Source organism: Perna viridis, chromosome 5 (genome assembly GCF_037379345.1).
Source record: "Perna viridis isolate PV_CMFRI_1.1 ecotype Kerala chromosome 5, ASM3737934v1, whole genome shotgun sequence".
In the NCBI taxonomy this organism is placed as follows: Eukaryota; Metazoa; Mollusca; class Bivalvia; order Mytilida; family Mytilidae; genus Perna; species Perna viridis.
In genome coordinates, this window is record NC_142449.1 from 48,862,734 (window position 1) to 48,879,890 (window position 17,157).

At 34.1% G+C, this 17,157-nt stretch overlaps 2 protein-coding genes across 2 annotated transcripts; one reads left to right on the forward strand and one right to left on the reverse strand.

The window, feature by feature from the left end:
• The first annotated feature begins 259 nt into the window (after nt 1–259).
• LOC148618064 (PI-PLC X domain-containing protein 3-like) lies at nt 260–3,298 on the forward strand. Its single transcript, XM_088585917.1, has 3 exons — nt 260–404; nt 1,844–1,955; nt 2,331–3,298. Exons 1-3 carry the CDS (start codon nt 285–287, stop codon nt 3,161–3,163), a joined length of 1,065 nt encoding a protein of 354 aa, XP_088442043.1. The 5' UTR covers nt 260–284; the 3' UTR covers nt 3,164–3,298.
• Nucleotides 3,299–5,509: 2,211 nt separating this feature from the next.
• LOC148618065 (uncharacterized) lies at nt 5,510–7,119 on the reverse strand. Its single transcript, XM_088585916.1, has one exon. It carries the CDS (start codon nt 6,740–6,742, stop codon nt 5,546–5,548), a length of 1,197 nt encoding a protein of 398 aa, XP_088442042.1. The 5' UTR covers nt 6,743–7,119; the 3' UTR covers nt 5,510–5,545.
• Between the last annotated feature and the right edge of the window lie 10,038 nt (nt 7,120–17,157).

Genomic DNA, 17,157 nt, shown 5'->3' on the forward strand with positions numbered 1-17,157 from the left:
TAAATTAAAAAATATAAACATATTTTCAAACCATGCAAATATAAGAAACTAATCCCACAAAATATCCAGGAATTATTATGTTGCAAAGTATAGTACTCAGTTTTACAGTCATATTAATTTTTGTAAAAGTAATTGTTGAACTATTAAATGTGTGTAGTAAAAATAAAACATAACACAACAAACATTGAAACAAAATAAAATCGAAATCAATGGCAAGTTCTAAGTCACATATTTAGCACACAACCGGATGTATGTTGAAATAATTAAACTATATCCGGTTTGTGATGTGTAGTTGGAGACAATTGTGCTGTAGCTTGAGATGCCCATTCTTTCTATCAACGTTGTGTCTAATGTGTCTACTAGCCATTTTGTTTGAATTTACTTCCTTGTCTGATTTGTTTCAGGTAAGAGTTAACCTATACATATCTTTTACCTGATATGTGTATACAAACATACATTGATTTTTCATATAAATGTTGCTCTTAGTAGTATATATTTTTGGATCTTTCTGACATCCATGTAATTTTTATGTATAGCGTGGACTTTATGCTACGTCGGAGAGCCTATAGTTGTTTTATATTTGGAATTGTCCCTTCGTTTTTTCTCTTATTCAGCGGCCGCGACAATTTAGTTTTAGTTATCGGATTAACTGATATAACCCAATGTATTTTTACATTTTCTAGATATGTTGTTTGTTTTTGTTTTGGCCGAGATCGGTTAAAAAGATAACAACCCCACAGGGACGAAACTTGTCAGCCAGTGCCAACTTAAAGCTCTAATACTGCAATTGTACTTCCAAATTCCTTTTCGCTATAATAAGGGACGGGTTTAGAATTTCATGGTAGGGATGGTGTAAAATTCAACTGAAACCCGAGCGAAACGAGGCAACTACATTTGTAATAAAACAAGATTCCATACAAACCTTTTTGGGGAGGGGTGGGGGTGGTTTCCACACCTTTCCTTGGATACGCATCTGATGATAGGAAAGCTTCATGCAACTGCGATACGATACAAATGTATCTAGTAGCATACCAGCTTCGACATGAGGCTGTTTCTTTTTAGATTACACAAGCCTATGAAATTAGGTACATACATTTACACATATTCTCTGTCTGATTGAATTTAAATGTTAATACTTAGTCTAGTGGTAAATGGTCAGTATGAATGTATATATGTCACAGCAGTACGAGTTTGAGTCCCGCGGAGGGAACGACCAAAAATTTGCATCGCAAATTTGACAGTTCTAACATCGTTGGGAATTTTTCAGACCTTTCTATACGTTTATATATCTTCCCTGTATCAATTTGATCCGATGGACCAGTGTAGCAAATAGAGTCGTCGCATTCTGAGACGTTGTATAATATTAATTTGTTGTGACATGCATAATTAATTTGATCCTCTATCCTACATATTAACATCTAAATGAACTGTCCCGTACCACCATACATCGTGTACTAAATTACAGCCCTAGATTAATCTACGAGGAGGAATGACCCGGCCAGCGAAAACTATATTTCATATAGCCTAGCTGGCCGAGTGGTCTAGGGCGCTGGACTTTGTGCAGGCAGTGTTGCCATAGATGTCACAGCAGTACAAGTTCGAGTCCCGCGGAGGGAACGACCAAAAATTTGCATCGCAAATTTGACAGTTCTAACATCGTTGGGAATTTTTCAGACCCTTCTATACGTTTATATATCTTCCCTGTATCAATTTGATCCGATGGACCAGTGTAGCAAATAGAGTCGTCGCATTCTGAGACGTTGTATATATATATATATATATATGTATGTACTATAAAATAAAGAAGCGTATTATTTTCTACACATTTGGTTTTTAATGACAGAGAGCACACAACAAAATGGGTGATAAAATTATCGGTGACCTGAGTAGATGGATGGAGAACCTTCCAAATGAAGTGACGAAGTCAACCCAGTTGTATCGTCTTGTTATTCCAGGTATGTACCAGAATATGAAACAGTAAGTTAAACCTTCCCCTTTTTGTATAAGTGTATTTGTCATGCATACATCTCGAGTATAATACATAAAACTTTATTTTTTTTCTTCTTCGGATGATACAGAAAGGAGTTTTTGAGTAAAATCAAAAATTAAGACTGTGTATGCATTAAACAAGCATTAAAGTGCCATTTGTTAGATAACAGGAAGTGAGATGGGGGTAAGAAAGGGGTGTCATATGACAAAGACCTGAATTCAGCTTCTGGTTTTTTTTATGTTTTTGTTTGTTTTCATTTTTAAGCCTTTTTGTAAGTTTGATGCTGAGGATTTTATTTTCATATATATTATAATAACTTTAAATGTTCTATGGGTTACAGGTAGTCATGACTCAGCAACATTCGACCTAGATACTCAGGGTGGAAAAGCTGATGACTTTTCTTCTTACTTACAAATTTCAAATGATAAATTAGAAAAATGGTTTAAAACACAACACTTAGACTTTAGTGAGCAGCTCAAATTTGGCATTAGATACATGGACCTAAGAATCATAAAGTATGGATCAGGGGATGTTCGATTTGTTCATGGTTTATTTAGTAGAAAACCTGTGGGATTTTACCTGTCAGGTATACGAACATTCCTAGAAGAGAATCCAAAGGAAATAGTCATCCTTGATTTTAATCATGTATATGAAATGCAGAAAAATGACCACATGGTTCTTTGCGTGGAAATGAATGACATCTTCAAAGGAATGATGGTTAGCAAGCAAAAATGTGAAGAAAAGGGACTTAATCCGTACAGAATGACACTTCAAGAACTTTGGGATATAGATGGTCGGGTTCTAATCTTGTACAAAAACGCAAGATATTGTCGACAACTCGATACTATATGGTCACGTGATGATATTGATATTCTGTGGCCTTATACAACCGACGAAGATTCTGTTGTGACGAACTTGATGGACCATTATGCGGGGTTGTATAGAAAAGATGCTTTGGTTGTGTGGCAAGGAATTTTGACACCTCATGCCGACGACGATTATGCAGCAAGAATGGATCGATATAAAGATCTTCACGAGTATGTTACACCAACCACTAATACCATTGCCAGCTGGGTAAAGCAAAAACCCCACATTTCTATTAACATTATTTGTGCCGATTTTGTAGAGGAGCACGAGTTCGTTAAAACTGTTGTTATGGCTAATGTAATGTAAAAATACATGAGTAAATGTTGTTATAATAAGCAGCTGTAGACTGTGATATTTACATTGCAAATGTTAAGTAAGTTTACATGCACTTGTTATATTATTTGTGTTTCTACTTGTACGTACATGTATTTTTTGTCTTTAGATTTTTGGGTTTTATTTTGTATTTTGATATACAGTGTTCTTCGATGGTTACATTTATACATGCATATCACTCCCGTCATGTGATTTAAGAAGGAAGTGTATAAATTTTCGTAACACTACATTGAAACCAGAAAACAGTGAAAACCGGGCCATTTGAGTTAACCCATATTCTATCTTACAAGAGCCTAACAAAACAGAATCTTGATAAACCATAATATGTCTAAATCCTATACTAAATAAGTCCGCATGCTTTCTTAACCTAAACCCACATAAGTCAGCATGTCTAAAACCAACCCAAACCCAAATAAGAAAGTATGCTGTCTAAATCAAAACCCAAATAAGTCAGCATGCTGTCTAAACCCAAACCCAATTAAGTATGCTGTCTAAACCTAAACCCAAAATAAGTAAGTATGCTGACTAAACCCAAATCCAAACCCAAGTAAGTCAGCATGCTGTCTAAACCCAAACCCAAATAAGTCAGCATGCTGTCTAAACCCAAACCAAATTAAGTAAGTATGCTGTCTCAACCCAAACCTAAACCCAAAATAAGTAAGTATGCTGTCTCAACCCAAACCTAAACCCAAAATAAGTAAGTATGCTGACTAAACCCAAATCCAACCCAAGTAAGTCAGCATGCTGTCTAAACCCAAACCCAAATAAGTCAGCATGCTGTCTAAACCCAAACCCAAATAAGTCGGCATGCTGTCTAAACCCAAACCCAAATAAGTCAACATGCTTCTAAACCCAACCCAAATAAGTCAGCGCGCTGTCTAATCCCAAACCCGAAAAAAGTCGGCATGCTGTCTAAACCAAAACCCAAATAAATCAGCATGCTGTTTTTACGCAACCCAAAAAATGACAACATGCTGTCTACACTTAAGTACTTTAAATCATACCCTGGCACTATTAGTACTTTGTTAACAACGACAGAGTTTCGTTTTGACCAGGATTTAACATACATGTACATGTATGAGCAACTTGGTGGGTGTTTACCCTACGCATGCACCTTGTGTATTTCGTTGAGTCCGAATCTCAATTATTCTTTAGTTTATATGTGTATTCTTTTGGTTATTTTTTTATTGATAGGGTCTTGTCTGTTTTCATTATTAGTCTTTGCCCCCATACCCCCGGGTTATGATTATGACAACTCGAACGTAATCATTGTATCTTACTTTTACTTGTGGATTTTCATACTGATTTACTGCTTTAAGTCTTTAATGTTTTTGTCTGTCTTTTGTCAATAATGAAGTAGAATCTTCTATAGATCATAAGACTAGTAGTATTACAGAAGGCATGTTTAGTACATGTAGCAATCTCTGTACCTTCCCACGTAAACCAGACTACTAGTATTACAGTAGGCATGTATGGTACATGTAGCAGTCCCTGTACCTTCCCACGTAAACCAGACTACTAGTATTACAGTAGGCATGTTTTGTACATGTAGCATCCTCTGTACCTTCCTACGTACACGACTACTAGTATTACAGTAGGCATGTATGGTACATGTAGCAGTCTTTGTACCTTCCCACGTACACCAGACAAGTAGTATTACAGTAGGCATGTATGGTACATGTAGCAGTCTCTGTACCTTCCCACGTAAACCAGACAAGTAGTAATACAGTAGGCATGTTTAGTACAAGTAGCAGTCTCTGTAACTTCCCATGTAAACCAGACACTGCACAGGGACGCAATGTGATTCGGGATTTGGTTTAGTTATTCTTCTGGTATTGTGGGTACATGGCTATTTTTTCTGTGGCAGATTCGGATATTCCAAAATGTGGTCATTGTCAGACTTAAGGTGGCCCCCCGCTGCAGTGATTTTCAAACAATGGTAAAGGAGCAACCATTTGACTTTTATGGGGTTGGAGCTAAGATCAAATTTTTTATCCTGCCTTTTTATTTTCAGAAAATTAAAGTCCTGCCTTTTTTCTGCAGCGCTAATTTGTTTGGAATATAAACAAAAAGTATCAGGACATTAATAGATGCTGCCTTTTTTATTTTTTCTCATGGCCTGTCCTACCTTTTAATTTCTTGAAAATTTCAAGCCTGTCATATTTCAAATTTGATTCTACTACCCCCATAAAATTAAATATGAGATCCCTAATAAACAAAATCGAGCACAAGGGAAGAGATGTAATGCCAAAACCCATCTTGTAAAGATCTAGGCATTCCATAATAAATAAAAACAAAAACAACAAAACAAAATAAAAATACAGTTCCGCACATCATTGTATTTATTGCATGGAACTATTCGGGGAAATAGTTCGCTTTGTCCCCTCTCAAAATTTTAAACGTTCTATATCCGTCAAATTCTATAAGTTTTCTGTACCGGTTGAATATCCGTATCAAAATAATATTAAGTACAGACTGGTCAAATCTATGGCACCTTGCCCAGAGTATCATTTTATAAACATCTTTTGAACATGGCTTTAAAAACTGGGGGAATGGGTTAGACATGCAGTTCTCAGTTAGAGCACAAGCGACCCACGGTCTTATAATTGCATTCATTAGGAAAGAATTTCTGTACAGTACAATCAATCCACTTTCAAGTTCAGGATATGAGAACATACATTCTTCCTCCTCAAGGAATATGAACGTGTCTAGTTTGGTTTGATTTGACACAATCCATCGCGGACTTTTTTGAAGCTGGATTCCAGTTTTTTTCGTTCTCTGCATTATTTTGTCTAGCCTATTTTTTATCCAAAAACCAGAAAACCTTATGCATGCGTCTAAATACATTACGAAGTCGTGTTCCTTCAGAACTTCTAAAATCATGAGTGGTTTCCACGCGTAGCCCCTCAATTCCCGTATATGTGGTTCGAAGTCGGAGAATGGGAATTTCCGGACTTCGCATCTGCAATATTTTTTCATTACGGCATGTTGGTGAGCTGTTAGACCAATGTCATAGAAAATAATTTTTACATCTCTGTATAATGGCGTTAAAGTCTTGTGTATTGATTCGAATAACGCTTGGCTTTCGTGATAATGATCACTGGATGCAGCTGTCAATATTACAGGACCATCCGATTTGTGTTCTGAGATTATATGATCTCGATCATGTTTGCGATTATCGTGATTAGCTTGATTGTCAGCATTCTGCAAATACACGTCCAAGCACGGTGATTCCTGGACTAATTTAGTATTCAACAATTTTTTAATGTTAGAATAAAAATCAGAAAAGAAGTGTCCTTTACAAGAACGGGTCGACACATTATAAACAATTGGACTCGTTTCACTCACCATTTTACGAAAATCAACATCCCATTTGTGTACATCAAGTTGACGAACATCACAACTATGTGATATCTTCCAGCTGAGCGGAATCACCATTTTACCACTTGAACTATAAATGTATTTAAGAAATACAATCCAAACCACAGATAGCACTGATAAAAGAAATAATATGTTCTTTAATACCGCTCTGTAAACACGGTATGGTGGCATTTCCTTCCGGGGTCAATTTCACTGTCATGAAAGTGTGTAGTAAACATGAACTTTAGTCTTTACACAACTTTTAATCACACATGTTATTGTTGGGTCATCGTGTGGAATCAAAGCGATACAGTTATTCGTTACCTGATAACAGAAATAATATGTTCTTTAATACTGCTCTGTAAACACGGTATGGTGGCATTTTCTTCGGGGTCAATTCCACTGTCACGAAAGTGTGTAGTAAACATGAACATTACACAACTTATCATAATGAAAGTGTGTAGTAAACATGAACATTACACAACTTATCATAATCACTCGTTATTGTTGGGTCATCGTGTGGAATCAAAGCGATACAGTTATTCGTTACTTTGTAAAATTATCGGCTTACCTTTAAAAGTAAAAAAAAAATCATCGCCTATTTATTTATTCTTACATAATGATTATTTTGCATTTTTTTCTTTCCACACCTCGTTATCTACCAGTTTCGATATTTGCATAGTTCTGAGACGGCAGACTTCTACAATTTAATTATTTGAGTGAATCAGTCATGATACATCTACATGTATATAAATCAGTATTGTATATTCGGATAAAAATATGTATAATGTTTGCCTCTTGTTACAATATATATTACTGTCTAAATGTATCAGTAAATCACTTGATGTTAATTGACTGAAGGCTGATAAAACCATATAGTGACCATACATGTATTTATTGGATAAGATTTAATTAGTGGTGCATGTGGGTGATGAAAATGGGAAATAAACTAGAATTCGCAAGATTTACATGATCATATAATACCTGAACGACATATAAAAAATAGAAATATTCCTAGCCAACCCTTCATCAACATTTCCGTGAAGTGAATTTTACTTGGATGCAATTTATGTAATACATGCAATACAAAGATATTGTTACACAAGTAGATAAAATGCGTATCAATTGCCAGGTAGAATAAACAAGACGGTTAGGGGACGGACCCCTTTTAAATATACCGGTTCATTATGTAAGAGGATTTTTTTCAAACTTCGTATCAATCGATTGCAAATAAATAAATGTATTTCCCATACAAATTTCCAGGTTGGACGATTCTTGTGGGATTTACAGCACCCTGCCCACTTCGAGAGAACACATATGTTATGGGAACCCCTCCTTAACTCGCCGTGTGCATTTCATCGACTGTACTTGATTCTACATGCTTTCCCATCCAAAATGATGGTTCTCCATCCAGGGTGAACACCGCGATTCCTTACATCCGATAAGAAGTAAAATAATCTTTAAGTAATATATTCATTCGAATATTGATACTCAATCGATTTATATAAATTACAAATGAGTAACTACTTCGTTTGGGTGGGAACAAAATCACATGTTAAAAAAAAACAAAAACAATCACAGATGAAAATGAAGGAAAATGAGAATCTGACTGAGAGAAAAAAAGAACTGTCAATATTCGGCTGTGGGGATGCATATTCTCATTAAAAAACCTTTTCCTATCTTTTAAAATTACAGAAAAAAGTTAATGTCTTTTATGTGTGCAATAAAAAGTTTGTACCTTATCTTATATACTAGAAATTACTCTTAGGCATGGTTTAATGCATGAAATCAGTACAGTATTATTGTTAATAAAATAAGTAAACTGAATTAAAATTTGAGAAAAATTTCTTTATATAGGTGTCTTTTTCATCAATACATTTGTAATACAAAAGTTTATAAATGTCCTATCAGTGTTTAGCATGAAAATACACTTGGAATCCTGTCAGAATGTACGGAGGAAAGCATTTTGCATCAGACTCAAGGTTAACGTTTATGCATGAAACAACCTTACATTCCCACTTACCTTGTGATGCGATAAAGTCTCCCGACTGCGATGACACGGTTTTTTGGAAATGGGAAAACCGGACCAATATTTATTTGGAAATCAGAAAAGAAAAAAATAAAGAATCCTGTAAAACATTTGGACGCGGATATTCTATTTCATTTCTTGTCCCTCAGTGATGTTTCTTCGTCGCTTCCTTGATTTCCCTTTAATATGTGGTAAACTTGGCGCTTTGTTTAAAATGTTTATTAGAACTGATGGTCTTGTAGTTCCGTTTTGATGCGAGGATAAAACTCAAGTTTTAACCAGTTCTTACTGTGCTGTAACAAGATTTAATCGTTATGCTCACCATCTAGAAATCGATATCATCTGACATATTTTTACTAACTAGACACCAACGTAGTTCATAACAGGGTTGTGAAAGCTATAGAATAGATATCGACTAACAGCTGATTCTCAGTCACTTTCTTTTTGTTCCAAACTCTACTAAACCTTAAGTAAATATATCAACCCTGAACATTTTGTTATAATATTCCATATTTTTCAAATATTCCACCAAAAAGAACTTTGTATTCATGTAAATTTAAGTGTCGGCAAACATATACTGACAACAAGAAAGCAGATTTTTGTGTAAAATAACCCAGAGGTTCTGGATGGTAATATAGCTAAAATATTGCTGATCGGGCGTTAAACCCTAATAATCAATCAGTCATGAATTAGTCAACGAACTGGGAACGAACTGCAACTTTGTTGAACGCTCGTCTAGAATTCAATTCATTTTGTATTCGTTCTTATTCGCTGTTATTCGTTTGAGAACGTTGCAACGAACGCCAAAGAACGTTCAATGAGCCTTATGCAATTATCAAAACGTTTTTTCATAGCGCTTTCTGTGCGGTCAACATTCGTTTCCATCTTTGAAATTTATTTTAGAAATATATGGGTTGCTTTCAGTATCTTTATTTTGATATAAAAACACTTAAAACAACTGAAAGGGACTTTTTTCGTTCAAGGTAAACCATTTACAAATCTCGATACAAAAAGATACGTATTTTGGTATTTTTATTTGAAAAATCGAAAGCAACCACAGAATTTAAATAAAAGCAGATTTTGACTATGGTTATCTGCAGATCTCTCAAGATATTATTGGAGATCACGAATTTCAAAAATCAACAGAACGAAAAAAAGAAAGCAATGAAACTTACTTACTGCTTTACCACTTTGGTGAGACTGAAAGCGGCAATAGACAATCGAACTTCATGATAAATTGACTTCAAATTAAAGTTTGGTTAGTATGGCCAATTCCCTTTGATTTGCCATTTCATTTTTCAAATATATGAAGGAAAACATAATACACAGTCATTATATACTACTGATTTTTTTTAACACTGATGTACATGTATTTAAGTGTCTAATATGGCAGAGTTGTAACGATAATATCATTGTAAGAGATTAAAGCCAAAGTATCAATTAAAATTCCCGCAATCGAGTTCTACATGCAATAAGAACACTTTAGAGAAGCTTACGGAAAGACACAAGCTGTGACGTGTCAATTAAAGGGCCGTGTAAAGCAATCAACATGTAGTAGGACTCTTTGTTATCAGACAAGCTCTTACATTTATCAACAAAATATATCAAATTTAAACGACAGGAAACCATACAACTATCCAGTATACTAGTAATAGATAACCATTCGTTTTTAAGATTTCGACGTGCATTGAAGGTCCTGCAACTTCCATTACATTATTCACATTTTATAAGAAAAAAACAGTGGTGCCGTTTCCTTCCTTTTATATTGCCTCATATTTAACGTACTGATTTTTATGCATTCTATTCCCAAATTCAATGAAATCGATTAGATTCGTTATCCTTCCGCTATGTGTCCATTCCATTCGTTAGCTACCCGTTTTCAATGTGTTTATATCGTTTATGGTGCGTATACATATCCGTTTTTGCTTTCGTGTTCGTTCTTAATTCGTTCGTTAAAAATCGTACTGAATGCGCTATACTAGATTCATATTCGTTTTTAGCACGTTCAAAACAGTAACTCTTCATCTGATAGGTAATTGACAGCGGACCTTTCTGTTTTTTTTTAATCCGTTAGACGTTCGTTTGCTTAATTTGTTATAGTGTAAGGGAACCTTTACCTATTATAAACTCCATTAATACGATGTATATTTTGGTCGGGTTGAACTCGGGCAAAATGGCTTATAAAATGGTGAATGGCAATTTTCGGTGAGAATATTTTTGTAACATTTTTCTTAGCAACTATAAATCATAGCCACTAGATATTCGGTTCGCATATCCTGGAATGCGAATTCAGGTCAGTCGCGCTTCTAATTCCTGTTTACCGACTTCATGTACTTTTTAACATTTCCGGTGAACCCGGTCATTTCTGTCATGTACCCATTTTTACATTATTTTGGGACACCCTAGGCTCCTCTGCATTAAAAATTTGTGTCCGCCACGCATATGATAGTATTACATATGTACATTGTATTAATGATAATCATCGTCTCTGGTGTAAGAAATACCTAGAAGGTTATAAATAATCCAAAAAATCGAAAATCTCATTTTTTGCAACTTTTGATCAATTCTGACTTTGAAAATCGACACAAGTCATCAAAAGAACCCAAGAAATATTAATTATGATAATACTAAATAGCAAATACTAAATAAGCCATTTTTTTACAGAAGCATAATTACTCTAAAAAATCTGTCAATTTAAGCGCTTTTTGGATGGGGTAGGGGTACATATTTTTTTAACTGCAACTAATTTTTGGTACCAATGCAAAGCTAATATATTTGGCTTTGTGACAAAATGTACTTTGATTTGAACTAAGTAGAAGTTAGAAGAATGAAAAAAAAAACAGAAACAATTGATTTTTTCCTCTACGAAGTACAAAAAGTGCCCACGAAATACAAAAATGCTTCAGTTTATTTTTTGGCGATAAAATGATTTTTTAATGGAAGGTATAAGGGTTCCTGAGTATCATGTTGTGGTTAATTAGTGGGGTTCACGGAGGTTATCTCAGACCATACACTATTAAATTATGTATAGATATGTAGGTAGCTTCACAGTTTATATCATCTAAGTCGGGTTGGTCGAACGTACCTCCATCTCATGAATATTATTTAGAGATTGATTTCCTACAAGATAGTTCCAGTGTTGGACAATATTGAGTGATATCTTCACACATATTAAAAATTCAAAGCTGCATGTAGTCAGCTTGAATTGTGTGTCTATATTTTTCCCCGTCTGTCATGCAGGGTCCTACCTCTGCGGGTGTATCTAGCTGCATTTCATTTTATATTTCTGTAAGAATTTCTTGTAACTTTTTACTTTAACTATAGACTATAAAAGACCAAAATACATTTTTGATTATGTATTGGAGTAAGTTCCAATGTGTTTCATTATCGCTCTCTTTAAATATTTTAAAGCTGCATTCAGTAAAAGGTTCTTATTGTTTTCTATTAATGATTTCACTGAAACATTTTGAATGCAAAAAATACCATGTTTATATATTGTAAATTTCGATATGCTGTACACGTGTTTCAAGGAGTAACCTCTCATCAGCAGCATTAAAATCAAATATGTAGGAAGATCATAATCAAAATATTAGTTGTATACAAGAAGTACTCATAACCAAATCTATCGAAAGAGGAAGCCGAATCCATCACCGAGAGGTTCTACCATATGCAATGCAAGGAATGAAGCGTCGGCGTTTTACGTATTTTTAAATTTGGAATACTGCAAAAATTTCATAAAAATGGTAGATAATATGCGATATTATTCGGGGTCAGACAAGTCTGACTACTGGGTTGGTGAATTCCCTCGGGGACCTCAGGTCCACCAGAAATTTTAAACCTAGCCGCCGTTTAAAAACGGAAAAAATCATAAAAAAGGGAGAGAGAAAAATGTAGAGACTTGGTTTAATAGAGCTTCCGATCAACAAAATTTAAAATTTTAAAAATGGCCGCCATTCCAAGATGGCTGCAGGTCGAGAATTTTTTTTAAAGAAAATAAAAACAAAACAAAAAACAAAACAAAACAAATAAACAAATTCCTTAAGCCTTAAAAACTGATTTTGGGATCTCCTGTGGCAATAGGAATCTGTGTTGGTGTCCAACACAATCAATATTAGTTTTGGTTTTGTTTCTGAACGTGGTGAATTACAGACTCCACTTTTATAAAGCTTTGAGTAAAACATTCAAAAAATGTATGGGTGTGAGCTTGACCTTCCAAGGTACTGGGAGGTCTCTTCGTTGTTTATTGTATTACTGTATATCCAAGACTGTAGTAGAAGAAATCTGTCAACTTTAAAAACAAGGGTATCCGAGTATCACAGGTATAACTGACCAAAAAGCTGCATCTTATTTTAGTCCCTGCTCAAGTTTCAACAGATGTAATTAAAAAAGATCAGTTTTAAATGAAACTGACTGTTGACATAAACTTGGGACCTCTTGTAATTCGTCTTTCCAATAAGGTAAGTTAAATGCAAATGTTACATGAAAATCAGGAATTCCAAATACGTAAAAGAGAATTAACTTAAGGCCATCTAACGGAGATAAACGGAATCACGAGGTATAACAAAACCCTTTCTTTCTATTAGTTCAGCTGAATAGGCTACATTTTTCATGCATAAAGTTATCTAACTGATCCAAAGTCAAAAGATTTAGTCCATGGACTGGGAGGGTCCACCGTGCACCCCCCACTCATCAACTTCATGGTGATTTTTAGGTACCTTTATACCTCCCATAACCGAATCAATTTGTCGCCAAAGCATATTCTTGGATTATTTTTCATTATAAGCCGATATTTGTAACCCACTGGGTCAAAAAGCCAGGATTTTTGTGACTCAATTGTTTGAGAGTCTAAGCCTTCCTGGGATATTATGTGTGAACAAACTAAACAAAGATAGATATTATCGTGTAGTCCAATGACTCAGCTTTACAGTGGTACCAGGAAAGTTGCGGTAACACTTAGGGTTATGGGGTAAAATGGAAAAAATGTACCACTACCCCGCCGAAAAATCGCTTAAATTGACATAATTTTCAATGTCGAAACCCCTAGAGTATTTATGCTTTAGTTAAAAATGGATTATTTGGTATTTTCTGTTTAGTATTATGACAATTTATACTTCTGTTGTTTCTTTGATGATTTTTGGCGATTTTCGTAGTCAGAATTTATCAAAAAATGCAAAATATGGGATTTTCGATTTTTCGGTCGAAAGTCTCATAAATTCGACTCTTCAATTTATTATTCAACTAAAACGTCTCAAATTTGGTATCACTCGATAGATAATTTAATTTCTTACATAAATAAACCACGAAAAACTACTTTTCAAGAAAGAATTTTCAAAAAATGTTAAAATATTACCCCTACCCCTAGAAAACTGGTCTCAATATCAAATAGAATTCTCATTCACAGCATACTGACATTGTAAAACTCATATTTTAGGCATTCATGATTAAGATAATGATGTTTCCAACATGTCTGATAAAAATTCCGGCGCTTAGACTTTCCTCTTAGGGTGATAACAACTATAAAATCGTAAAAAGGGGAATTTTCTGAATTTCAGAATTTACTTCTACATCACACGATATGTATTCAGATAACCGTAGTTTAAAGAAGCTTTTGTGTGATATGGTTCATTTATACAGTTTTTTAGCTTCAAAATGAGCCCAAGTAATAAATATTTGAACTATTCCAAGTCAAGTTAGGTGAAAAATTGCCATCCCTACCCATGAAAAAAATACCTCAACATGAACCCAAATGTTAATTATTGATATATAAACGGTGTACAATAGACATGCTGGGTACTAGTATGTATAGTTATATTGATTAACAAGTTTAATTTCGTAAAATCACAGTCAAGTAGCATCTTTCGATAAGAATGGAATAAAATCAAAATTTACTGTCGTCAACGAAGTATGCACCAGACTCGAATCAGAATTACAAATTATCACATTTTAATAAGTTACGTTTTAGAACGGTTTAAATCCTATATAAACGGGAATTTGATTGGCTGACAGATTTGAAAAACTTAAAAAGTATATATAGTGTTGTCAATTATGAAATAAATCTAGTAAATGTATTCGAGGCTGTAGGTATGCATGTGTGTCTATTATTACATAAGGTCGTTGATAAATGTTAGCATGTAATGGACTGATGTTCTCGGTACACTTGAAACAAAGTTATTTTCTTGAAATGCTGATTTTGTATGTCCTTAATATATTTTTTTTTCAAACATCATCGGGTTTGTGGTTGGGGTGCGAGGGCAGATCCTAGCTTTTTCGTGTTTGAAAGGGTTTATTGAGTATAAATATCACTGCAGTGTATCCCCTACAATGTATGGGCCAGTCGGTATTCCATTTCTGAATTTCTGGATATGTCACGTTAGACTCCTTATATTTGAGACAGATTTATTTGATCGAAGTCAACTTCTACTTATATTTGTTTATGTATTTATGTAAAATTACGGTGTCAGGGCTAGGTTGTCACCTATTTCACCGATGATGTGTGTGGTTTTTTTTTGGTAATTCCTTAATGCCTTCAACTACCTGGATTTAGGGACTTAAAATTTCATTTTGTAACTAGGAAAAAAATAATAACCGATCAAATCAAAAATACATTTTGTCTTGATCCCTCCCTTTAAAATTGTAAAAAATACATTTTGTCTTGATCCCTCCCTTTAAAATTGTAAAAAAAGACATTATCTGTGCATGTACATGTAGATTAGAAACAAAACATGCAAAAGCTCAACCATTCAAATCATTTCTACAGAAAAAAACCACCCCCATTTGACCAGCCACCCTTTTTTGTAGAAAAAAAATGGCAGGTTCCTTACCATTTGGTTCTAGTAAGAATTAATTCGATTGGTAAATTAAATTGAAAACCTTTCAAAATGTGTATTTTCTATATTTTTTTGTTCGACGATGAAAACTAGTTTCCCCTTGTTTTGTGCCAATGAGTCCTAGTCGTTTCTCCATTGAATCACCACGAAAGTATAATAAAAGCACTCTGTTTTAGATTTTTGCAGTTGAGGTTCATGAATAGCTTTTTTAACATCGAAGTATAGTTTGATACTTCGTATTTCGCACAGTAATTTGCATTATGTTAGCAATCTGGACTTCTGAAAGAAAAGAGTTTCTGGAGGCAATATTTCAAAAAAAGTATTATCATCTTAATTAGGTCAAAGATTTACGAAATAATGAAGAATCTTAATATGATCGCTCATCTTAAATTTTTTTTTCGGTTGAAATGATGATTATTTTCGCTGCTTTTTTTCAAATTTAAAAACGAAAGAAACTCATCTCTACATGTAACTTTAATGCCTTGTAATTGTCTTGTGAAATATTTCATAGTTCCAGAATAGTTAAATGAAGATAAATCGTGAGAATCACCAACTGTGGGCTGCGTATATACCAACAGGATTACTACTGACTTCCTAATGCATGTACCCAAAGTACTTCGCGTGTTTAGAGTGCGTATGGGGTCTATATCAAATTCTTACATGCAACATTTATTTTAAGTACAAATTTAATGAATCGAGTTTATGTGTTGAATGTATACCTTTCATTTCTGGTAAGTTTTGTTGTCTTTCTAATTATAACATAAAAAGAAACATATTTCGGAAACTGACTTACATATGTCAAAACTCGTAAAAATTGTTAAACATGTTTTTTTTTCACCCTGTATTTACATCATTAATAGATTGTGGTAGACATGCATTTTAGGACGAGTACATTTGACCGATCGAATAGACCTTGCATTATATTTGCCCTACGCTCAGAGTCGGATTTTAATGTGCTACATGTAGCTCAAAGAAAAAACAAATAGGCATGTATCCACACTCATGCACATTATTCTATCTCCAAGCCAAACATGTATCCACACACGTGCACTTTATTCTATATCTAAGCCAACCAGTCGTCACTCTACATTGCATCTCATATTTGCGGAAAAAAAACAGGGACATTAAAAAACTTTTTGGATATGACTCGACCGGAAAATGAACCCAAGCCTCCCTTCCACAAACAAAGACCACCGGATAGTAGTCATTAACATCATAGCCCAAAAATATAATGAAAGGGTTTAAATGGTACACATACTTAGGTTATATACAATCTTTCTGTCTTGCAATTCCTCCAATACATATCAATATAAATTGATTAAGGTTCATCATATATGGCCTCAATTTCAACATAAATTCACTCTGACTTCAGACAAACCTGTATCTAGAAGAAATCATCCCCTAGATGTAAGAAAGTTACGTTAATGTTATGTAAAATTATTTAAAAAAACTGATCTGAATTTTGCTACTATAATTTTATCAAAAATGAATTAAGTCGGGATAAAGTTCTATGATGTTCCCCGTTTATTAAAGATAAACTTTATTATCTCAAGTGTTTGTTTATTTTTGCACTCTCTGCAGAATTGATAAAATTAACCCTGCAAAAATCAGGCCCATTTTTTAATATAATTTTACATAAACTTGATGTAACTTTTTCATATCAAGGCCATATTTGTCGAAAGGTATTGATGAACCTTAAACGTCAATACAACAGTGGTTATGAAATACTTGATTCTAACTTCGAATGCCAA

Excerpts from the sequence above, each read along its gene's own strand:
- LOC148618065 (XM_088585916.1), bottom strand. The coding sequence starts at position 6,742 with ATGCCACCATACCGTGTTTACAGAGCGGTATTAAAGAACATATTATTT.
- LOC148618064 (XM_088585917.1), top strand. The coding sequence starts at position 285 with ATGTGTAGTTGGAGACAATTGTGCTGTAGCTTGAGATGCCCATTCTTT. Across the intron at positions 405-1,843 it reads CCTTGTCTGATTTGTTTCAG|AGAGCACACAACAAAATGGG; the intron begins GTAAGAGTTAAC and ends TTTTAATGACAG. Across the intron at positions 1,956-2,330 it reads GTATCGTCTTGTTATTCCAG|GTAGTCATGACTCAGCAACA; the intron begins GTATGTACCAGA and ends TATGGGTTACAG.